This window comes from Panthera onca, chromosome A2, assembly GCF_046562875.1.
Source record: "Panthera onca isolate mPanOnc1 chromosome A2, mPanOnc1 haplotype 2, whole genome shotgun sequence".
NCBI classification, from domain to species: Eukaryota; Metazoa; Chordata; class Mammalia; order Carnivora; family Felidae; genus Panthera; species Panthera onca.
The window spans coordinates 77,505,159-77,531,176 of NC_138340.1; the positions used below are offsets into that span (position 1 = coordinate 77,505,159).

The 26,018-nt window shown below is 36.0% G+C and overlaps 1 protein-coding gene across 1 annotated transcript in view; it reads left to right on the forward strand.

The window, feature by feature from the left end:
* Positions 1-26,018, forward strand: part of COG5 (component of oligomeric golgi complex 5) — a 319,388-nt gene that overhangs the window by 257,131 nt on the left and 36,239 nt on the right. The window contains exons 15-16 of the mRNA XM_078442554.2: positions 21,786-21,896; positions 23,643-23,705. Of these exons, the coding sequence (XP_078298680.1) occupies positions 21,786-21,896; positions 23,643-23,705 (174 nt within the window). The remainder of the gene's footprint in view (positions 1-21,785; positions 21,897-23,642; positions 23,706-26,018) is intronic.

Genomic DNA, 26,018 nt, shown 5'->3' on the forward strand with positions numbered 1-26,018 from the left:
TTTCATTTCTGCTGCAGCAGGGGGCAGTGGTATTGTAACATGTGACTTCAGTTAAGGTGATAACGGTAAAGGCTTTGACAAAATTAAAATACATCAACAGACATTTGACTGTGATACTGTTGGTCAGATAGTCTGTGACCCTGATTACTCAGGCCTGCCAAACCTACAATGCTGAAGGCTAACCAGAAAATCATTTTCAACTTTGATTTTAGTGCAGAAAGAAAACCTAAACATTAATAAGAGTACAAAAAGCATCATATGCTTTATTTTTAAAATATTAATTAAGGACTTAGGTAACATTTTAGTATATATCTCTTATTTTTGGCTAGTAGTACTATTTCTGTTACTTCTTTATCTTAAGTTTGATGTTTTTTATTCTTTGATCTTGCCATATTCCTATTCTTTTAGAATTATTTCTCTGAAAACATTTAGAGGAAAATAGCCAGTATTAAGTCTTCAGTGGGAGAAAGACTTGAAACAGAATTTGAATTAGAATATCTACTTTATCTGTAAATGGAAATGTTGGCTTGAAATATGGCATGATATTTCTGTAAATGGAGGATTCTTTTTATAGATGAAAAATTTAAGTCCACAAGGTTGAAAAGTGACAGAAATCAGATCCTTAATGGAATGTTCAAGTAGTGAGATGAAGGAAAGCTAGAATTTTTGAGACAAACACGCTTTCAAAAAGGGGGACTTGAAAATATACAACTTAAAATGTAGAATGAGCTGCTTTCCTGAATCCTAAATTTATTTCCCTAAAGGTCAGTTGTGTAAGTTTGTTGGCTATCAGAATGTTTTAGTATACTTAACTACAGCTTGAATTCCTATCAGGAGGAAAGCTCATAAAAGGATTTCTCAAGTTGATCCTTAATGTGGACCATCTTTGTGGTCATCTCAGTCATTCTGTGTAGTTAGATAAATTCTTCCACATGCTTAACAGCTATGTTATTTGTTTTCAACCTCTTTATTTTAATATTCTAGGACACAGTAGAGTATAACATAATAAATTGTATGTATATACTACATATATAGTACATATATGTGCATATAATAATCTGGAATTGTTTTATCATTACACATGTGTTATTTTTTCTAAGGTTTTCTGTTATTAATCACAATGTTATGTGTCATATAAACCTAAACCTCTGTAGGGACTAATTCTTAGATTCGTTTTTATGACTCTTACATGGTACCAGAGAATTCATTTCTTGAGGTTAGAGAAAGGCCATAAAAATAATGACAGTTACTAAACATTTATAGTGGCTTGGATTATGCCAAGCCATTTATATGTATTATCTTATTTACTTCACAGTAATCCTATGTAATGGAAGTAGCGATACCTGCCACTACAAAATGTGGAAATTAAGGCTGAGAAAAGTTAATAGCATGCCTGATACAGACTGGTAAAAGTAGAATGCCGGCCAACAAGTGTTGAAACTAGCATTTAAACTCAGATTTGACTCTAGACCAAGCTTTCAAACTGCATTGTATCTCAACACAAATACATCTTTCTTTTTTATTTAAGAAATGTGAAATTGTTTTTGTGATTTACTTATTTACTTATTCACTTAATTACTTTACAATATGACATAGAGATCTAAATCTAATATATGCATGATGTATATTATTTATATACTATAGTTTATTTAACTTGTGTTCTTAGTGGATAGTGTTTTGATCCCTAACAAAATGATACAAACTGGGTGACTTATAACCAAGATAAATAATGTCAATTAAAGAGGCCCCTGAGTGGCTCAGTCTGTTAAGCGTCTGACTTTGGCTCAGGTCATGATCTCACAGCTCATGAGTTCAAGCCCTGCATCGGGCTCTATGCTGACAGCTCAGAGCCTGGAGCCTGCTTCAGAATCTGTGTCTCTCTCTCCTTCTCTGTGCCCCTCCCCTGCTAGCGTGCACGCACGTGCTGTCAAAAATAAACTTAAAAAAAAATTTTTTTTAAATAATGTCAATTATAAACAACATTCATTTGTTTCTTACAATTCTGAGGCCTGGAAAGTCCAAGATCAAGGCACTAGCCGATTTGGTGTCTGGTGAGACACCTTTGCTAGCTCACTGATGGCTGTCTTTTCATTGTAACCTCACAGGGAAGAGGGCATGGGGCTTTTTAAAGCCTTTTTTATAAGGGCACTAATCCCTCTTGTGACATAATCACCTCCCAAAGGCCCCCCTTCCTTGCGTGTTAGATTTCAACATATAAGTCAGGAATGGGGTGAGTGGGAAGGATACAAACATTCAGAGCATAGCAGATATTTAGATGGTTTAGTAATTTAGTTTAGAAAAAACAGGGATTTAACCTTGAATTCTCACATGTGAGTTATAACCAAGAAGGGTTTACTTCCTCTAGTATGTATTTAATTTAGTATGTAATGTGAATATCAGCTTCATGGGTACCCTTTTGTAAAAAGGAGATCACTGGTTTTTCAGACTGTCTTTAAAAGTTCTTATTCATTTGTCTTGACTGACAGTAGTTGTAAAGTTGTAAGTAATTTACTAAGCAGAAAAAAAAATTACTGAGTAGAATTTATGTTCAAAATACATACCTATAGATGTATATATCACATTTTAGGATTGAACTGAACAAATTGATTATTTAATGGTTATGTATTGGTAATTTATATGGTTCTGAAATGTGACCTTTAGAAGAAAATGTCATTAGACCTCGCAAGTTTGAGTCAATGTTTTCCTTGTCCTCTATATATTAAAATTAAATTAAAATATTACTATAAAGAAGTTATTGTGCCTTTATAAACCTTTATAGGCTTGTAAACTTGTGATGTCAAAATTAGAGGCAGATATACTAAAAAGTAGTCCTTTTAAAAGGTAAGCTGTAAGGACATTTTCCAACAGTAACCATTATCTGATGGTTTCAGGGAATGACATCTAGAATCTTGGGGTAAATGTCAAGTGTTGTAAACTGTGAGAAAGTAGATTGGCATTTAATTAGGTTGCAGACCATTTAAATGGAAACAGTAATAGGAATGACATTTAAGGGGAGGTTTCAACTTTAATGCAGGTCAGTAGCTGTGTATGAGGTCAGTAGTTTTAGATGGCAGTAGGGTTTTGGGGTTTTTTTTGTTTTTTTTGTTTTTTTTTTTTTAAACGCTTTGTAAATACACCCTTTATTCTTTGTGTGATTTCATAAGCAATTTGGAGACTTGACATTCCTATAGTGGAAGAAAACCTACATGTGTGATATTTAAATGATGATACAGAAACATGAGTTCAACTTTTTTAGCTTTAAAAGGATTATTTAATGCAGATTTAAATGTCATCTACCTGGATACTGCTCCATATAATATCATATGATAATATTCTATATTCTTAACATTAAAATAATAAAAAGTTTTAAAAATATGTAATCACTTGGGAGAATTTTTATATTATGTACAAATAGACAAAACGTATCAGTAGATTCTTTTGCCCCAAATGCACTTTAGCTATAATACAAACACACTGAGCCCTTTAGGTTACCTACCCTCTCGATTCATAGACAGCCTTCTACTCTTTCTTACCTCCATTCTTGCATTTAACTATTTTAGGATCACTCCTTCTTTCCGTTGAGATCACTTTCTGACTTGCTTCCCAGACTTGTGAGAGCTTGATTTTCTGCAGGCTGTGCCAGGTCCGTAGTAAATGGTCATGCTGGTTTAGAATTCAGGGGGACACCTGCGTGACTCAGTCAGTTAAGCGTCTGACTTCGGCTCAGGTCATGATCTCACAGTTCGTGGGTTTGAGCCATGTGTCAGGTGGTGTGCTGACAGCTTGCTCAGAGCCTGGAGCCTGCTTCATCCTGTGTCTCCTTCTCTCTCTGCCCCTCCCCCGCTTGTGCTCTGTCTCTCAAAAATAAATAAATGTTAAAAAAATAAAAAAAAAATTTCAGTAGGCACAACCAAGCAATTGCACTACTAGGTATTTATCCAAGGGATACAGGTGTGCTGTTTTGAAGGGGCACATGCACCCCAATGTTTATAGCAGCACTATTGTCAATAGCCAAAGTAGGGAACGAGCCCAAATATGCACCAATGGCTGAATGGATAAAGATGTGGGGGGTGTGTGTGTGTGTGTATACACACACACACACAATGGAGTATTACTCAGCAATCAAAAAGAATGAAATCTTGCCATTTGCAATTACATGGATGAAACCAGAGGGTATTATGCTAAGTGAAATTAGTCAGAGAAAGACAAATATCATATGACTTCACTCATCTGAGGACTTTGAGACACAAAACGGATGAACCTAAGGGAAGGGAAGCAAAAATAATATAAAAACAGGGAGGGGGACAAAACATAAGAGAATCTTAAATATAGAGAAGAAACACAGGGTTGCTGGAGGGAGGGGTTGTTGTAGGGGGATGGGCTAAATGGGTAAGGGGCATTTAGGAATCTACTCCTGAAATCGTTGCACCGTATGCTAACTAACTTGGATGTAAATTTAAAAAATTAATTAATTAATTAAAAAAAGATTCAGTAGGCCATAGTGAAGACTTAGGAAAAGGTCAGAAATGGTTATTATCGTTAGGAAGTATTTTCAGAAGAAAGTGAGAAGTGCAAATTTGTTGGTTAAAGTCTGCAAAGTCTTTATTATCTGTTGTAATGAGAACATTGCATAATAGACAACCACAACACCTGAATGGCATTCAGTAAGCATTTATTGCTCATACTTGAGGGGCAGCTAGGTGACTTTACCTTGGTTGGGTTTGCTCACAGCCGGCTGGCAGCTGATCGAGGCCGCCTTCAACTATAGTTAAATACTCTGTTCTGCATGTCTCTGTGCCTGCAGCAGGCTCTCCTGGGCTTGATCCCATGAGGAAGGCAGAAGTACAAGAGAGAAATTATTCCCCAAGGTCTGGCTTACCAAAACCACCCAACCACAGTGCAATATGAAATTGCAAAGGATGTGGATAGAAAGAGGGATGAAGGATTGGGACTAATCATGCCATCTGTCACAAAGCCAAATTAGGAACATGGCAATAGCAACAACAAAAAAAAGCTCATGAAATTTTCTTTTTGAATCTTGTCAGTGTGCTTTAAATTTTTAAAAATATCTAGGGGTACCTGGGTGGCTCAGTCGGTTAAAGGGTCCGACTCTTGATCTCAGCTCAGGTCATGATCTTGGTTCAGGTCACGGTCTCATGAATCATGAGATCGAGCCCTGCATTGGGCTCTGCACGGCTTTGGATTCTCTCTACCTCTTTCTCTGCCCCTCCCCACTCATGCTGTCTCTCTCTCTCAAAATAAATATAAACTTAAAAAAAAAGCAGAAAATAGGGGCACCTGGGAGGCTCAATCAGTTAAGTGTCCGACTTCGGCTCAGGTCATGATCTCACGGTCCATGAGTTCGAGCCCCACGTTGGGCTCTGTGCTGACAGCTCACAGCCTGGAGCCTGCTTAGGATTCTGTGTCTCCCTCTCTCTCTGCCCCTCCACTGCTCATGTTCTGTCTCTCTCACTGTCTCTCAAAAATAAATAAACATTAAAAAAATGTTTAAAGCAGAATATACAAGTATTTATTTACATATGTATTTTGAGCTATAAAAAATGGAGTTGAAAATCTGCATATAACTTTTGACTCCCTAAAAACTTAAAAAACTTAACTACTAATAACCTACTGACTAATAACCTACCCTAATTGACCAGATCCTTAGTCATACAACATAAGTCAATGTTTATGTTATGTTAAACATAAACATATAAATAAATAACATAGTCAATTAACACATTTTGAATGTTATATATACATATACTATATTCTTTAAGAATAAAGTAAACTAGAGAAAATGAAATGTTGTTAAGAAAATCATAAGGAAGAGAAGATACACTTACAGTACTGTATTTATCAGAAAAAAAATATATGTCTAAGTGGACCCGCACAGTTCAAACCTATACCATTCTAGGGTAAACTATATCAGTTTTAGGTGCACAGCCACTTGCCTCTCCTGTGGTTAGAACTTTTAAGATTTATTCTCTTAGCAACTTTCAAATGTACAATACAGTATTGTTAACTATAGTCCCCCTACTTTATATTTCTAGGACTTATTTATCTTATAATAGGAATTTTGTATTCTTTGGACTATTTTCACCCATTTTGTCCCCACCCCTGCCTCTAGTAATCACCAATCTGTTCTTTGTATCTATGATAACACAGTATTGATTCTCTGTCTTGTTTATTTTACTTAGCATAATGCTCATAAGGTCTATCCATGTTGTTACAAATGGCAGGATTTCCTTCCTTTTTAATGGCTGAATAGTATTGCATTGCATATATATGTGATCTCTCTCTCTCTCTCTCTCTCTCTCTCTCTCTCTCACATGTTCTTTATCCATTCATGAATGGATACTTAGGTTGTTTCTATGTCTTGGCGAGTGTAAATCATGCTACGATGAACATAGGAGTGCAAATATCTTTTCAAGATAATGATTTTATTTTCTTGGAGTAAATACTCCAAGAAGTAGAATTGCAGGATCCATATGATAGTTCTATTTTTAATTTTTTGAGAAACTTCCAGAAAGTTTTCCATAATTTATATTGCCACAACAGTGCCCAAAGGTTGCCTTTTCTTCCACATCCTCACCAGCACTTGTTATTCTTTGTCTTTTTGATACCAGCCACTCTAACAGGTATGAGGTATGATATCTCATCGTGGTTTTGATGTGTATTTCTATGATGATTAGTGATGTTGAGCACCTTTTAATATCCTGTTGACCATCTAAGTGCTGTCCTCAGAAAAATGTCTCTTCAGATCTAATCTCTAATCAGATTTTTTCTTTTTTGCTGTTGGGTTGTATGAATTCTTTATATATTTAGGATAATAACCTCTTATGATACATGATTGGCAAATATTTTCTCCTATGTGTATATTAAATTTTTATGGCATCCAATATCAGTTTCTTAGCCAGAAAATAGAAATTTATCACTATCATAATTAACTTAATGATTTTAACTAATGTTACTATTACTTTAAAAACTCATGAGCCTTTCTCTGTGTACTTCATTTGATGATATATATTTTGACCCCTTATCAAATTTTCTAGTCTTTATTGCCCTAAACATTTTTTCATTACTACAGTATATAATATCCAAATAAATATTTTTCCTCTTGTGTTTTTTCTTTCTTTTGTTACAAAATATATTTATTTTTTCCTTAATTTCAAAATGTGGTGTGTCTTCAGTCTCTGAACAATAGAATTTTCCATACTACAGGAAATAAAATAGTAGAGACTTGAAAAGAAATTAGGCAATTGAATCTTGCTTCATAATTTTTCACTGCCATGTTAGCACTTCGATACCATGAAGATTTTTAAAACATATTATTCACTTTTTCAAGGTGTTCTTGCTGACAGGATTAGTCTGAATTACCCGGTCCATTTTTACTCAAATTAGAAGTTTTAGCACTGTAGAGCTTTTACATCTTTTCAAGCATATTAATGATCAAAAAGAGCTTTTATTCTTATCCCTGTTCCAGGGTATTTGAGTGTATTTTAATTCCCTAATGTATACTTCAAAATTATTCTTTTTGAAAATGTTTCTGGGAGAGAAAGTTGTCAGCATTTAGTCAAGGTAAGGCTTTGATTCATTCACTCAGCGCACCCTCTTTCCTACCCAGCACACTCAGACATACAGACACACATAGAGTAAAGATAGCCTTACTCACAAATAAGATACAAAGAGGGGCGCCTGGGTGGCTCAGTCGGTTAAGCGGCCGACTTCGGCTCAGGTCATGATCTCGCGGTCCGTGAGTTCGAGCCCCGCGTCGGGCTCTGTGCTGACAGCTCAGAGCCTGGAGCCTGTTTCAGATTCTGTGTCTCCCTCTCTCTGACCCTCCCCCGTTCATGCTCTGTCTCTGTCTCAAAAATAAATAAACGTTAAAAAATTAAAAAAAAAAAAACAAAAAAAACCAAATAAGATACAAAGAAAACCTACATTAACCTCTTAAGGCTGCTATAGGTACCAGCTAGGGGGATACGAGGCAAGATTGCCTGGTAAATGGAACTAAGGTCAAAACACAGTCAGGAATGGGATCTGCAGTATTCCAATGCGATGGGATTTCTGAGCCACCAGCCCAGGTCTGATTGTGAAATGGAGAGCTGTGGTGACTATGGCAGAGAGGGAGGCATGGTTGAAAGGACAACTCTAAACCCCCAAACACTAGGGACAATCAGAGAGAGGAAGGGGAAAAGACACATAAACACTCCCTTTAAAAATTAGGATGCAAACTGAAGTTTGCTGCATTTGAATGCAAAAGAACTCATTTACATCTTAGAAAAATTGATGTTTTTTAAAATTATCCTTTAATTTATCAAGCACATAGCACACTTGTGGGCAACTTTTTACTCAACTCGTTAGTAGGAAGTTGTGCCACTTTAGAATATTTTCTAAGACATACCTAAAAAGGTGTATTTGGAAAGCGTTCTGTGTTAGAAATCAAGAAAATCTTTTTTGTCCTTCTTGGACACTTATCTTTATATCACTTTTCAGTATCTTAGGATAGGAATTGTTAATCTAGGAGGTCTGTGAAGAAATTACAGGACATCTGTGAATCTCAGGAAATTATCAAATATTATTATGACGTGTGAATTTTTTCGGGGAAAATTTCACATATTTCAAAAAAGTCTATAATCCCTCCTTCTGAAATAACTGAAAAGTATCTAGAAAATCTCCCAAGTATTTGTTTGTCACAAACTATATAATGTCTTAATAGGGGGAAAGAAAGAGGGATGGATATAGGCTACTTAGGGTAGAATGAATGATTTCTAGAAAAGATGATGAGGACCTTACAAGAATAGGCAGCAGAAATGATCGTTTATGACAAAGTTTGTGTAGGTGTGATGGCTGCTTCCTGTTTGTGATAAGAGTCAATCTTCCCTGGTTGATAAAACTTTTAGGCAGAGGACTTTATGATGGTTGAGTTCCTTTTGGAGGATGTGCTTTTGGGCAGATGACAGCGAGTTCAGAGAAAGCCAGTCTGCTTGTATTTGCTATTTTTCAGTGACTTCAACCTGAAATAATATACAAGAGCAGCATATTTTGGAGTGGCATGTCCCAAACTCTTTCACACTCAAGTTATACAAAAATCAACTATTTATGTTTGCCAGCTACAAACAGAAAATAGAATTCTTTAAAAACACTATTTATAATGGCATCAGAAAATAACATGTTTCTATGAATAGTTTGAGAAAACATGGGCAAGACTACACTGAAAACTGTAAGTCATATTGAGAGAAATTAAAGAAATAAATGACGGCACATACTCTATTCATAGATTGGACGACTCAGTGTTGTAAACATGTCAGTTCTTCCAAAACTGATCTGTAGGTTCAGTGTAACAATATGCTTTTTACCAATGCAGACATATTTGTTCTGATAGCAAGATCTATTAGAAACCTGCAGTAATGGTGATGATGATGTATTAGCACAAGGTTAGAGAAACAGCCCCACAAGTATACTGTCACTTCTTGTGCGACAGAGATGGCAGTGGACAGCAGTGGGGAAAGGGTGGTCTTTTTGGTAAGTGATGATGAGTTATTTTGATAGTCTTGTGGAAAAAGAAGAAAGTTGGCCCTCACCAAAGACAAAAATCAATTTTAGGTAGAATTTAGATCTAAATATGAAAGGGAAACCTAATAGAAATACCTACACATGTACACCATGAGATGTGTTTAGCAGCATTTTTTGTAAGAGCCTCAAAATGGAAACAACCCAAATGCCCATCAAGAGAACACTACATAAATTCTGAGATATTCATCAGTGGAATGCTGTACGATACTGAAAAAGAAGGAGACTACAGCTTACATACAGTCCTACATGGATGAATCTCACAAACGTAATGTTGAACAAAATATAAATATATATATATTTATTATATATGAAATAATATGTCCCAAATGATTATATAAAGAAATCACTTTATAGGAGGAAGGAGATGATTGAGTTTTTGGAGTGCTGATAATGTTTAAACTTTTTGTCTGTGTTTACGAGAGTTTTTGATTTGTAATCATTCATTTATCTGTACACTGGTTTTATTTATTTACCTACTTATTTATTTAATATGAAATTTATTGTCAAATTGGTTTCCATACAACACTCAGTGCTCATCCCAACAGGTGCCCTCCTCAATACCTATCACCCACCCTCCCCTCCCTTGCACTCCCCATCAACCCTCAGGTTGTTCTCACTTTCAAGAGCCTCTTATGGTTTGGCTCCCTCCCTGTCTAACTTTTTTTTTTTTCCTTCTCCTCCCTCATGGTCTTCTGTTAAGTTTCTCAGGATCCACATAAGAGTGAAAACATATGGTATCTGTCTTTCTCTGTGTGACTTATTTCACTTAGCATAACACTCTCCAGTTCCATCCAAGTTGCTACAAAAGGCCATATTTCATTCTTTCTCATTGCCACATAGCATTCTATTGTGTATATAAACCACAATTTCTTTATCCATTCATCAGTTGATGGACATTTAGCCTCTCCGTAATTTGGCTATTGTTGACAGTGCTGCTATAAACATTGGGGTACAAGTGCCCCTCTGCATCAGCACTCCTGTATCCCTTGGGTAAATTCCTAGCAGTGCTATTGCTGGGTCATAGAGTAGATCTATTTCTAATTTTTTGAGGAACCTCCACACTGTTTTCCAGAGCGGCTGCACCAGTTTGCATTCCCACCAACAGTGCAAGAGGGTTCCCGTTTCTCCACATCCTCGCCAGCATCTATAGTCTCCTGACTTGTTCATTTTAGCCACTCTGACTGGCATGAGGTAGTATCTCAGTGTGGTTTTGATTTGCATTTCCCTGATGAGGAGTGACGCTGAGCATCTTTTCATATGCCTGTTGGCCATCTCGATGTCTTCTTCAGAGAAGTGTCTATTCATGTTTACTGCCCATTTCTTCACTGGATTATTTGTTTTTTGGGTGTGGAGTTTGGTGAGTTCTTTATACATTTTGGATACTAGCCCTTTGTCCGATATGTCATTCGCAAATATCTTTTCCCATTCCGTTGGTTGCCTTTTAGTTTTGTTGATTGTTTCCTTTGCAGTGCAGAAGCTTTTTATCTTCATGAGATCGCAGGATACAAAATCAATGTACAGAAGTCAGTTGCATTCTTATACACTAACAATGATGCAACAGAAGGACAAAGAAACTGATTCCATTCACAACTGCACCAAGAATCATAAAATACCTAGGAATAAATCTAACCAAAGATGTAAAAGATCTGTATGCTCAAAACTATAGAAAGCTTATGAAGGAAATTGAAGAAGATACAAAGAAATGGAAAAACATTCTGTGCTCATGGATTGGAAGAATAAATAGTGTTAAAATATCAATACTACGCAAAGCAATCGACACATGCAGTGCAATCGCAATCAAAATTGCACCAGCATTCTTCTCGAAGCTAGAACAAGCAATCCTAAAATTTGTATGGAACCGCAAAAGACCCCAAACAGCCAAAGTAATATTGAAGAAGAAGACCAAAGTGGGAGGCATCACAATCCCAGACTTTAGCCTCTACTACAAAGCTGTAATCACCAAGACAGCATGGTATTGGCACAAAAAGACACATAGACCAATGGAATAGAATAGAGACTCCAGAATTGGACCCACAAAAGTATGGCCAACTAATCTTTGACAAAGCAGGAAAGAATATCCAATGGAAAAAAGACAGTCTATTTAACAAATGGTGCTGGAAGAACTGGATAGCAACATGCAGAAGAATGAAACTAGACCACTTTCTTACACCATTCACAAAAATAAACTCAAAATGGATAAAGGACCTGAATGTGAGACAGGAAACCACCAAAATCCTAGAGGAGAAAGCAGGAAAAAACCTCTCTGACCTTAGCCGCAGCAATGTTTTCCTTGACACATTTCCAAAGGCAAAGGAATTAAAAGCAAAAATGTATACTGATTGTTTTTAAACATTTCTATCTTGATTTTATATTTCAATTAAAAATACTTATAAAGTACTGTAAAGGTAGGTGTATAGGTGGCACATGGGTATATCCTAGCTTTATAGGAGATTAATCGTTCAGTCTAGGACTTGAAAGAATATGGAGGCTTTTATAAGTTATAGTGAACCTCTAAATATTTAATAAATGAATCTTAGGAAAAAAGTGAAAAAGGACTGAGATCAGGAAAAGTAGAAGTGCTTGTTTTTCTTCCCTAGTTCACCAACCACCCACCTCTCCCCAGTTTAAACATTTAAGAACTTGCTAAAATAAACTAACCAAAACTAAATATAATATGCTGTACATTGGAAGTTTGGAGAAAATAAAGGGTGTGTGTGTGTGTGTGTGTGTGTGTGTGTGTAAGTGTGTAAAAGACATCTTGGGTGTAGATGTCGTATTTTTACTTTTGTAAAAGAAAACATATGTGACTACTCTCTTTGCTGAAAACCCTGTTTAGTTGGGAAATTGAATTTCTAACTGTAATCATTCTGATAGCCTTCAAAGATTGACAGTAATGACAAGGAATATTGAGCTCTGGGGAATTCAAACCCCTTTCCTTTTTCTCTCAAGAATCTATGGAGAACGCTTCAAGAAAATACTGATAGTTTGAGAGGTTAGTTCCAAATTAGTGAGGAAAGTAATGAGGGAAATAATTGGTAGTGCTTTGAAGACTTCTATGTGCTAATTTGGAAAACTCCCTAAGACATGATATCAGGCTGGAAAAAGAAGGTGAAAATAGAACATTTAGTAGTCCCACCTGTAAGTAAAACATAATAAAAATAAATGTCGTTTTAAGCTTTTTCTTTTTTCTTTCTCTCTTTCTCTCTTTTCTTTCTTTGCTGGAAGGTCACCGCAAGAAACTGTTAGTGTATAACTCTGAAGAGTGGGACTAAAGATGTGGAGAGAGAACATTTGGTCTTCAGTTTATATTTCTAAGTTAGTTCTGTTTCAGTTTTTACCATATGCAGGTTTTTAACTTGTAGAAATCATTTAATTAGCACCCAGAGGGACTGATCACACTGAGTGGGTTTGAGGAGGCAGGTACAAGTGGCTTAAAAGCCAACAGAAGTCCTGTAGCTGTTGAAGGAGTTTGTGTTCTGGACTCTGTTCTACATAAAGTGGCACCTTCAACCCAGAGCCTCTAGTTCTAAAGGACCCTGCTTCTTCAGCCTGGCTTCTGTGCCTGTATTCCAGAATACTGAGAGACCTAGAGACTTACTCTCCTGGAATTCCTGTGACCCAATCTAATAATCCTTGAAACTCTGTGACCTTAACTCTAGATGACGCCAGCCCTTGAAGAATATAGTAGGAAGTTTGGCCTTCACTGTGAGTGAGACAGAAGCCAGCCATTTCATGGTTGTACACAAAAGGAGGAAATCTAACTCAAAAGGAAGGATTGAAATGCAAGAAGTCATAGCAGGAGCAATTGGTAAACGTGTAGGTAAACTCAAGCCTTAATTGAATAAAACAAGAAGTAATAGTGACTAATTTGGGACATATATAACTAGATAGAATGAAAATATTAGTCCACATTAAAGTTTGAAATGAGAAGGGGTAATGAATTTTAAAGCATTCTAAAATGCTTTTATTATTCAGGAAGATTATAAAACTGGAGATATTTTGAGTTACATTGAATATGAATTTTAACAATTTAATTATGACCACTGAGAGTAGAAATAGAATATATAACTTCTAAGTGAACTGATGGAAAAATTGATAAAAGAGAAAAGTGTTAGTTCAATAAAAGGCTCAGAAATGAACAGAATAAAAGGAGGCAAAAAATCCTATGAGAAGTACATAGTAAGATGAATTTCAATCATTGATCACAATAAATGTAACTAAACTGGCCACTGACATTTCTCAATTTGGGTGGAATCGATAACTAAATTTAGCTTTTGTGTGACCCATGTAAAAACATACGCAATGTGGGTCCAAGGAGTGAATGGTCAAGAAAGAATTCTTGAGACGTTTGTGGTGGAAAAAGGTGCTTTTATTATAGCACCGGGACAGGACCTAGGAGTGCTGTATGAAGAAGGGGATGTACAGTATTAGATCATAAATGTTGTTTTTGAATCTTTACTGATAAAACTACTTTAGCAAGATTTCTCTGGTGCTTATCATTCAGCTCAATATTAACTCTCAGTAGGATGTATAGGCAGTCATGAGATCCTTTAAGAATGTAGCAACCAGGGGTGCCTGGGTGGCTCAGTTGGTCAGGTGTCCAACTTCGGCTCAGGTCATGATCTCATGGTTCATGAGTTTGAGCCCCGTGTTGGGCTCTGTGCCAACAGCTTGGAGCCTGGAGCCTGCTTCAGATTCTGTCTCCATCTCTCTGCTCCTCCCCTGCTCGCGCGCGCGTGTGTGTATGTGTACATATATACATATATATGTGTATATATGTATGTATATATGTATATATATATGTACATACAGCACATATATATGTACATATAGCATATGTACATATATATATACACACACACACACAGCAAAAAAGAATGTAGCAACCAGGGGCGCCTGGGTGGCTCAGTTGGTTGAGCATGTGACTTCAACTCAGGTCATGATCTCCTGGTCTGTGAGTTCCAGCCCCGTGTCGGGCTGTGTGCTGACAGCTCAGAGCCTAGAGCTGCTTCGGATTCTCTGTCTCCTCCTCTCTCTGCCATTTCCCTGCTTGTGCTCTTTCTCTCTCTCTCTTTCTTTCTCAAAAATAATTAAATGTTAAAAAAATAAAATGAAAAGAATGTAGCAACCAGTACATGTTTGATCCTTATCAGTACTACGCAGGCCATAGGTCAGCCTTCTGGGCTAAAGGTAAACATTTTCCTATTTCTATCCCTCATCGATAAGAACATGTAAAGGATGAAAGTAAAGGAATGGAGAAAAAATATTTCAGGCCAATACTAATTAGATAAGAACTGATGAAAATAACTGTAACCACATCAGACAAAATATATTCTGAAGCAAAACACCATTATTAGGGATTGGGGGGGGCGTGTCATAAAATGAGAAAAAGAACAATTTACCCGGAAGGTATAAGAATTATGATACACCTTACAACTCAGCTTCGGACTAATAAATAACATTATCTTTGTGCATATAATTTTATTATTTTCTTAAGATACATTTCTGATAGTGGGATAAGTAAGGATATAGCAGCTTTAAGGCTGTTGGAATATATTGCTCATTAGCATCTCTTGACCTAGAAAACATTTGGATGAATACACTTAGAATCATTGGACCATATGTCCAAAACAACTACTGTTACATAGATCAGGGATTACAAATCAGTTTCTCCCCAGGTCTAAAGAGATTGGTAGTTGCTGCCTGGAGCACTGTGTTGTTAGACCATAACAGGGCCCCTTGATTACTGATGTCTTCTATATGTGTGGGAGGGGAGGAGACAGTCTGAGAGCCAGATATTTGCTCTTTATAGTTTTCATTAAAATAATAACAGTGATAATACTTTGCCTTTTTGTATGTACTCTTTGCTGTGTACCCCCAAATTGGATAGAAAGCATGTATTAGATCAGAAGATCTTAAGTTAATATAGACTTCTTATTAAAAATTAATTTGGTAATTATAATGCAGTCATGGTCACCACTTTCAGAAAAATAAGTACAGTTAAAACCTTGGATTGCAAGTAACTTGTTCTGCAAGTGTTCTGCAAGACAGGCAAACATTTCTAATAAGTTTTAACTTGAAAAATGAGTGATGTCTTGCAGTATGAATAGTATATGATGCTGAATGTCACATGATCACACCTGAGCCAATGGTTCTTGCTTGAAATGCACTTTGATATATGAGTGCTTTGGATTACAAGCATGTTTCCAGAATGAATTATGTTTGCAAACCAAGGTTTTACTGTATAGACATCATTCTCTAAATATAGGTTTATCAGAACCTGTCAAAGCTTTTTTTTCTAAGTTTATTTATTTATTTTGAGAGCAAGAGCATGCACATGCAAGTGCAAGCAGGGCAGGGGCAGAGAAAGGGACAGAGAGAATCCAAAGCAGGCTCCATGCTGTTAGCACAGAGCCTGATGCAAGGCTCAGTCCCATGAATCAGGAGATCATGACCTGAGCCAAAACCAAGAGTCAGATGTTCAGCCGACTGAGCCACCCAGGTGCCCCAGAACCTTTCAAAGGTTTTGTTAAAAATATCTGCCATAAGTATATAAGTATATATGTAAGTATAAAAATGTTTTGACTTATTTTCATTTGGGGAAGCATTTTAGATTAGTACACACATTTTACACTGTTCTCTAAACTTACAGAATTCTAATACATACCTTTTTCTCATTTGTTTTATGTATGCTTGCCAAGAAATATTTAGAAGAATTATGAACAAATATACATAAAAAGGAGTTATCCTGTAGTCTTGACATTACTTTAGCAGTAATGGAAATTATAAATAAAGTACAAGTGGTATTTCCATAACATCTGGAAAGTAACTTTACCTTTCATAATTCATAACAAATCATTTATCTTATTATTCTTTTTAGACATTCTTCTGAGTCACCAACTTGATAATTCCCCAAGAGTAATTTTCAGTAGATTCAATGAATAGAAATTTAAAGCTGTTATCCAGTTCACCTCATGAAGCATCAGTTTTACTTCTTTTACTTCTACTCCTCAGCTGTGATGTTAGGGAAATCTTGGTCATTTTTTCTGTAAGCTAACAAATACATAAAAACATTCTTCATGTTAACTGTATAGTTTATCATTGTGTCTTGTGCACTGAATTCACACAATGTTCCTAGTGAGCAGATGTATGAATTATAATTTCTGAAAATTTTTTTCTTCAGGTAATTAAAAATGAATAATATATCCTCTCATTTGTGCATAGGAACTATTTGGTTATTAAGGATTTGTTTAGCCTTTGGATTCCATGTGTGCGTGCATGTGTGTGTGAGAGAGAGATTTTTAAAACTCAAATGCAACTCTTGATTTCTGACATCTTTCCAGACTGTATTAGATAGTGTAACATGATTCACCAGTATGTATGCTTCTCATAGTTAAGAATGTGGTTCTCTTATGGTTCCCACCTTTCTGGTCCCCTAGTTCCTTATGCTTTACAGCCAAAAGCTGTGTTTCTGCACCTCCATACAAGTTGTATTCATCTCAAATAAGGTAGACTTTGAAAAGGCAACAAGAAACCATTACTCTGGCCCTTCAGTCATTCAACAGATACCTAATGAACACCTTCTGCATTAAGAGGCCTTGCTGAACATGTACTTGAATTAGTGAAAAGTCAGTTTTAAGGAGTTGAAGTGAAGGAAGTAGCTTAAAACACCGAAAGTCAAAATGGCTCAAGATGGGTAGAAAATTTAGAAATAGAGAATGCCTTCTCTATGTAAAATGCATGTTTTCCACAAACCAAAAGGAGCCAATATTTACTCTGTAACTCCAGGCAGCTTCATTGGCTTTTCGTTTGGATTCCTCAGTCCTAACATGTGCCTTTCATCCTTAGCCAGTGCAGACATAGGGTAGAGCTTGGAGGCTTGATGGCAGGAAAAAGGACCAAGCAAAGACATGTGAGAAGAAAATTAGAACAAGACATAAAATTGGAGATAAAAATGGAGCATACTTTGCTATCAGCTGTAGTATCTGTTCTGTGTTACGTATGGAGAAGCTAAAGGCACAAGTTAGTTACTCAGCTAGCAAGTGTTTCGAGGCAAGTCTGTTTAGATTTGAGTCAAGGATTATATTGTTCCAGACATTCTGGGAGCAATAAGAGAATGGATAAAACAAACTGATCAGTTCACGCAGTGGAATACTACACAGCAATAAAAAGGAACAAACACAAGTGAAAACCAGAAACTATGCTGAGTGAAAGAAACTTTGCACACACATACATGCACAAAAAACTTTAAAGATACAGAATAGGCAAAACTAATCAGTGCAGTAAAGTCAGAGGTAATAAGTATACTAATGTCTACAAGTTATTTTGAGATACATCAAAAATACAAAACTATTAAACATCTAACTCTTGATTTTGGCTCAGGTCATGATCTCATGGTTTGTGGGATCAGGCCCTACGCTGACAGTGCAGAGCCTGCTTGGAAGTGTCTCGGTCCCTCCCCCACTCCCACTGTGTGTGTGTCTCTCTAAATAAATAAACTTAAAAAAATACAAAATGGATCTATGTACGGATAGCATAAGCAAGTATTATAAAATGTTAATTATAGAATCTAGGCAGTATATGGGTATTCAGTGTACAAGTCTTTCAAGTGTTCATAATAAAATGTCAGGAAAATTTAATTGTGTATGACTTTTAGTGGTTTTGAAAACAGTATGTATAAGCAAAAGTACATTCTTTATCCCAAGAAGAACAGCACAGTGGCAGCAGGGGCTCATAAAAGACTGAATAATCTGTGAAACATTGTCTTTGGAGCTCATTAAAAATACCTTCCCGTATGGTCTCTGAATGCGGTCCTCCTTAAAGCCAAGGCTAATTGAATCACAATAGTGGATGCCTCTCTAGGGTGGGGTGGGAGTTGACTGGGAAGTGGAATGAAGGAAACTTCTAGAGTGATAATATCACACAAGTAAAACCATTTACCACATCTCATTGAATTGTGCACTTAAGGTCCGCATTTCATTATACATAAGTTTTTCCTCAAAAGGAAAAAAAAAAAGCTGTAAGTGAATACTGAATTCTAGCTAATTATCCACATGCTTGAGTGTTGATGTCTGAAAATTATTTGAAATGAATGAAAAATATCAAATGTGTTGAAGGATAGATATGTGATATAAAGCAAATTAAAGAATGTTAATAGGTTATCTGTATATGAGTGTTCACTGTATAGTTATTTTAACCTTAAATGGAAGAGAAGGAGCTAAGAACCCAGCGTATTGGAAGGATCATCTGTATAAATATTGGATTAATCAAGAGTTACTACAGGAATAAGTACCCCTACTACCCAGATCTTGGTCTCTAACACCACCTTCACTTAAAATGAACAGCATCTCCTTGGAGACATAGCACATTCCACATAAAAGTATTGGATTGACATAAATTTATGAAGTTGATAACTCGGATTTTGTAGTGAAGTGTCCATCTTATGAAGTACTCACTGAAATATTTAGGGGCAAAGGGCTATAATATAATGTATGTATGATTCAGGAAAAGAATTATATGTTGTATGTAAGAGAAAATACAAACAATAAATCAAATGGGATGAAATGTTAATAAGTAAATCTGGGTAAAGTGTCTAAGAGTACTCCTTATATTTGTAACATTTTGTAAATTTGAAATTATTTCCCCAAAACAATTATGACAGGAGTGGTGTTCGAGAGGGACGAAGTGATCTACCGAGCTCAGGTGTTGGGCTCACTGTATTTTGTGCTGTGAGACCAAGATAAGCAGTGGATTATCTTAAATTTCCAATCTTCTAGTGTTCTATTTTCACTTTGATATTTGAATTTTGTTCCTTGTTTTTGGCACAGTGATATTTCATCTTTAGTTCTTTTATATCATTAGAGTTTCGCTCTTCCAAATATAATGTTTTCTTTGCAGAACTTTGTAGGTCTCTAACTTAGCTGTCTTGTCTTAGTCTTCATTTTTACAAGGCTCAGGGCATCTAGCAGATAACTCTTAAAGTTGGGGATTTTTCTTTCTATACTTTTTAAAAAAGTTTTATTACAATATAATTCACCCATTTAAAGTGTACAATTCAGTGGTTTTTTGTATATTCACAATCAAATTTAGAACATTTTCTTACCCCAACAAGAAACCTCCTACCCATCAGCAGTCATTTCATGTTTACCCTTCTTTCCTCATCCCCTTATTACTAATCTACTTTTTATCTCTGGGTATTTCATGTAAATGTAATCATTCCATATGTGGCCTTTTGTGACTGGCTTCTTTTAGTTCAAATGTTTGCAAGGTTCATCCATGTTTTAGCAGGTATCAGAGCTTCATTCTTTTTTTTTTTTTTTTTTTTTTTTTTTTGCTTAGTAATGTTCCTTGTATGAATATACTACGTCTTATTTATCCATTTATTAGTTGACATTTGCGTTTTCAATTTTGGTCTATTACACTATGGAACAATGTTGCTATGAACATTTGTATACATGTTTTTATATGAACATGCATTTTTGTTTTGGACGCCCAACTGACTGAGCCACCAAGGCACCCCAAGATTGGATTTTTAAAAATTGTATAGCTAGGGGCTCTTGGATAGCTCAGTCGGAAGAGCATGTAACTCTTGATCTCTGGGATGTGAGTTCGAGCCGCATGTTGGGTTTAGAGATTGCTTAAAGATAAAATCTTTAAAAAAAATTGTATAGCTGGAACTCATAACTTTTAAATGCCCTTTGCAGATGGATATATATTTAGCATCTGACACCCTGAGTCTGCCATAACCACTGATGCCACTAACCACTGCCACTTTATTGTCCAGTTTTAGAGTTCAACTTGATTGCAAGTTGGTGACCAGGTCCATGAGGAATGGCAAAAGAAATTGGAGCTCTTTAACTTGATGTCAAAAAGCCCCATGTTGACTTAGTAGCCATTGTCATGGGTTGTAACATTAACAAAGGAATATTCCCTTCATTTTAATTGCAAATTTTCATATTTTTAAATATTTTATTATCATAAGTAGGAATTGATAAAATGGGCATTGAGTTTAATTTTTTTAAATGTTTGTGTGTGTGTGTTCGTCATAGGAAAGTAGAAAGCAAAATAGTATTTCTTTCTCCCAGATTTTATTTGGCTCACTCTAACAGAAGATACTCTTAGTTTCAGCTCTCCTAAAAGGCCAGTTTTTCGTATGTTGAGATCTGCATACACATTTACAGAGTTTACTTAGATCATTTTTTATTTGTCCTACTCAGATTTAATTCACCTTTAAGAAACCATCATTACAGAGGACTGGATGAAAATCTGATCAATATGAAAATAGTTTATATGTAGATTATTTTCTTAGATCAAGCTGTAAGAATTCTAGATTAACTCTGTAAAGCATTACATGTCCTAAAACTCATATGTTCAGAAGTAAATTAAAGGGGAGAGGAGTGAAGGGGTGCCTGAGTGGCTCAGTCTGTTGAGTATCTGACTTTGGCTCAGTTGATGACCTCATGGTTTGTGGGTTTGAGCCCCGTGTAGGGCTCTGTGCTGATAGCTCCAAGCATGGAGCCTCCTTTAGATTCTGTGTCTCCCTCTCTCTCTGCCCCTCCCCTGCTCATGCTCTCTCTCTCTCTCTCAAAAATAAATATAAACATTAAAAAATTATTTTTAAAAGGTGAGGAGTAAAAAGTTCTTAATACCACTTGTACTGACTGTCCATATACAGTATAATCTTAACTATCTTTCTTTTTTTTGAAAGAATTTAATCTATAAAAATGAAAGTAAAACCCTCTCTTCACCACCCATTTCAGAGCATATTATGATGGCTGCCAGATGTACATAGGATGTAGGTTTATTTTTCTTCGTTCCTCCTTCCCTCCCTTCATTTACTTTTTTTTTTTCCTTTTGATGGCTTATTTCTGAGTTTTTGAGTAGAAAGACTATTGGCAGCTGCCAGAATTTATGTCCTAGGAGTGCTATGCTGATGTATGAAAATAACAGCACACACTGGGCTTTTAGGTCACATATGCCTCCGGGGTCCATCAGCTCTGAAGTGATGAAGGGTGTTCTTCTTGGGCACAATGATTGGGTTTCCTCTCTGTAGAGGTTCCTGGTTGTGCCTAAAGTCTCCAATGTTCGATCTGAAGTTACCAGTTAACATTTTTTTGTTTTTTGTTTTGGTCAGGGGACATGAGCTTCTTCCCAGTTATAAATGAACTGCCATTTTGGTAATTTCTATTTGTGTTGAATTCTTACAGCTATCCACACAAGGAGATGCAAGTCAGGTGATTGGGCCTCTTACAGAAGGGCAGAGAAGAAATGTGGCAGTAGTGAATTCACTGTATAAGTTACACCAATCAGTAACAAAGGTAACCTTTATTTTATTTTAATTAAGTTCTTTTAATTTCAACTTCTTTCTGTTTGCCTCAAATAGACAACGAATTATTATTTAATTTTTTGCAAAAGAATGCAATGAAAACGTGGTGAGTGTGAAATAAGCTGTGGAATGAACTCTTTTTAAACAGTTATTGACTCTGGCCTTTATCATTTGTGTGACTTTTTGTTTATATACTTGGTTTAAAGCATAAGAACTCTAGATCATCAGGCTTGGTTGGTATAATCAAGTTTATTGAGCAAATGATTTAAGGGTAAATCATACTATTTCATACCTATTAAAAAGCATAATTTGATATCATGTGGGTGGTAGTAAATTATAGCAAAGCTAATGACAGAATGAGAACTCTTAATCCCTCCAACATGTTGGAAAGGTTCTATCTTTGCCCCAAAATAGGGGGAAGGAGCTGCCTAAACAGTGCATTTTTATGGTATAATAACTGATGGCTACTTGAAAATAGAAGATGGATTTTTTTTTTTTTTGCTGTTGTGTTGCTGATGTAATTTTTATGATGAACTTTAATTTGTTGGTGACCATATATTATTTCTAAGATGAACTGTATTTATAATTACCAGGAAAGCTACACTTTGAATCCAATCTTTGACTTTTGAGTAGCTTGTGTTTATTCTCTATAAACCATTTCCAAAATATTTAGCAAGTAGAGAGAGAAATAATTAGAGGACCTGAAGAAGGCTAAAGATTAGATGACATTCTTGAAAACATGACCTTTAATTTGAGCTTTAATATGCTAAATTGTATTTTAGAATAATTATCAGTGACTGTTCAGTTACTTAGAATTTTAACAAGTCCTTTTATCAATTAGGAGTTTACAAAAAAGTGTATGTCACACATTAAGCAGAATATATTTTAAAGGTTTATTAATAAACCTCAGAAGAGGAAGTAAAAAACAAAAGTAAATAAAAAATATAAATGATGTATTTTCCATTCCCTTTATTATTACTCCAATTAGACTGCAATCAATGAAAGAATGTTATTTATTTAGGCTGATGTAAATGCCTTTCTTGATACTTTCAGAATGTTCATAATATTTGTATTGATTTCTAAAAAGAAATTGTTTGACATTTGTATTTTATTTTTTTTTTTTTAATGCTTATTTATTTTTGAGAGGAAGAAAGACAGAGTGTGAGCAGGGGCAGGGGAGGGGCAGAGAGAGAGGGAGACACACAGAACTCGATGGGCTCCAGGCTCCGTGCTATCAGCACAGAGCCAGACACGGGGCTTGAACTCACGAACTGTGAGATCATGACCTAAGCTGAAGTAGGACGCTTAACCAACTGAGCCACCCAGGCGCCCCTGACATTTGTATTTGAAAGACTTGTTGAAAATTATAGTTAGCCTGGAGAAAAGTGATTTTTTTAAAGAAGTATGTAAATACGGCTTTAGACTGACCTTTTCAAGTTACAGTATTATAACTAAAGCCTGTCTAAAGTGAATAAAGGAAAGCCAACTCTTAACATTCTTAATCTTTTGATTATTTGAAGTATACAGTACGTTTGCTTTATACAGGAAAGTATTGTTCAGCCTGCCTTAACTAGTAAATACTAAGAAGTTTTTAAAACATGTAGGAGATATAATGTGAAGTTATGATACTGTTTTATGTGTCTGTAGAAACAGCTTTATTATGTTAATGATCAAAATTAATATTTATAAAAATAAATGACGTAAGCACAACTATAACTGGATCAAAACCTTGTTCTAGGTGGTTTCCAGTCAGAGCTCATTCCCACCAGCAGCCGAACAAACTATAATCTCAGCCCTAAAGGTAAAAGAATTTAATCTTTGACTCTACAGATCACAGTGGGTTTTAGGATTTGTTTGGATGAGTGGGAGAGTGTCACATTTTAAAAATAATTCAGAATCCTCTACCAAAAGTAGCTGCTGATAATTATCCTAAAGAGAAGGCATACATGTGTGTTTATATTTTCTAGATCTTAAAAATAGCCCCTGTTGGTGTCTACAGATTGTGTTCTACTTATGATAATTTTATCATAAGCAAGAGAAGCAAGAGTCTTCAGGTACTCACTATATCTCAAGGCACTACAGCCTAGTATTATCCCAGTAAAGCATTGAGTCCCTACTAGGGTGATTTTGTCCTCTAGGGAACATTTAACCATGTTTAGAGACATTTTTGATTGTCATGACTGGGAGTGGAGTGCTCTTGGCATCTAGTGCCAGGGATGCTGCTCAGCATCTTGCAGTGCATAAGAGAGCCCTGACAACAAGGAATTACTGGGCCCAAAATGTCAATAGTGCCAAGGTTGAGAGACTCTAATGTGTATGTGAAAGGTGTGAAATCAGGGTAAATTCCCATTTTTAACATACTAACATAAATATACCCAGGAAGTTTAATAAAAAATAATGGTCATACAAGATTCAGAGCCATATGTAGCTGACACTAGGTAACTCTTTAAACAAGGAAATCATTCATTTTTATGATAGTAATAGATACCCTGGATTTAGTACTTGCTCCTTGCCAGTCACATGCAATATATTGAAATATGATCGCAACTGTTCAAGTTATATATTATTGTCCCTATTTTATACAACTTGGAATAGCTTGCTCAAAGTCCTAATGCTGGTAAATCCAGACCTCACTGACCCAGAGAGTTGTGTTTGCTTGCCATCATCATTCATTTGTTTACTAAATATGTTTTTGGTATTTACTAAGTAACACTGTGCAGCAAAGACTCAGGAGCCAAACTACTAGTATATGAATCCTATCTCAGCTATTTAACTAGCTGTATGACCTCAGACAAGTCGATAAGTTTACTCTTGCCTTAGTTTCTGCATCTGTAAGGTGTACAATATAACTGCACAAAGGTAATAGATGTCAACTGTCAGGTTAGATTTAGGTTGCTTAGATAGAGATAAAAGAGAGAGAGAGACAGAGACAGGCACTACCAGTGAATTCCAAGGACAAATACTTTTATTTAGGGAGTAAGAAGCTACAAAGAAACAACACTGTTGAACAACAGTTCAACAGCAAACTTCAGTTTGCTGAGGAAGAGATTTAGAGGATGTTGTCACAAATCCTAAGGGAGAAGGTAATTTCTGAGGTCAAAATGCTGTCCACAGGTGACATGGATGGGGATTTTACAGGCCCCAAAACTTGAGGACACTAAATTCATATATGAGGGTAGGAGAAGACAGTCTTTTCCCCCAGCACAGTGAAAGCACACTTGGATGTTTCTCTGTATTCTTTCTGTTCCCCCAGTGTGCCCATCTCATTATGATGAAGTATTATTAGAGCCACCATCCTAAAATAATTGTTTTTATTAAGAGTTGTCCAAAAAGGGGCACCTGGATGGGTCAGTCAGTTAAGCTTCTGATTTCGGCTCAGGTCATGATCTCACAATTTGTGAGTTTGAGTCCCACATCGGGTTCTGTGCTAACAGTGCAGAGTCTACTTGGGATTCTCTCTCTCTCTCTCTCTCTCTCCCACTCTCTGTCTCTGCCTCTCCCCTACTCTCTCTCACACACACACTCAAAATAAATAAAACTTAAAAAAATGTAAAAAAAAAAAAAAAAAGAGTTGTCCAAGAAAAGAATTGTCCAAGTTACTGATGGTCATAAAAATACCATAAAATCAAACCAATAGGAAAACCCAAAAGGTCTTAACATTCTTGCTTCCAGGCAGGGAATTCACAGTCTCCTTTTCTGTGGTTCCACATTTTTTCTTTGTCTTCTAGAAGTAGCTATCAAACATATTTTGATTGCTACCCACGATAGGAAATCGATTTTAATTTGTGACCCCATACACAATATATAAGCATTTATAAATATGTACAACCTATATAATTGCATGTATGTAAGATATACATCTGTATTTCTGTAATTGAAACAAAAGTTTCACAGAACAATATTTTCCTTATTTTGGGTGATACATGCTTTTGTTTTCTATGCTCCTCTATTACTTTTTTTTTTAATGTTTATTTATTTATTTTGAGAGAGAGAAAGCACGAGTAGGGGAAGGGAATGGAGAGAGAGAGAGAGAGAGGGAGGGAGAGACAGTCCCAAGTAGGCTCCACGCTCAGTGTGGAGCCTGATGCAGGGCTTGATCTCACAACCCGAGCTG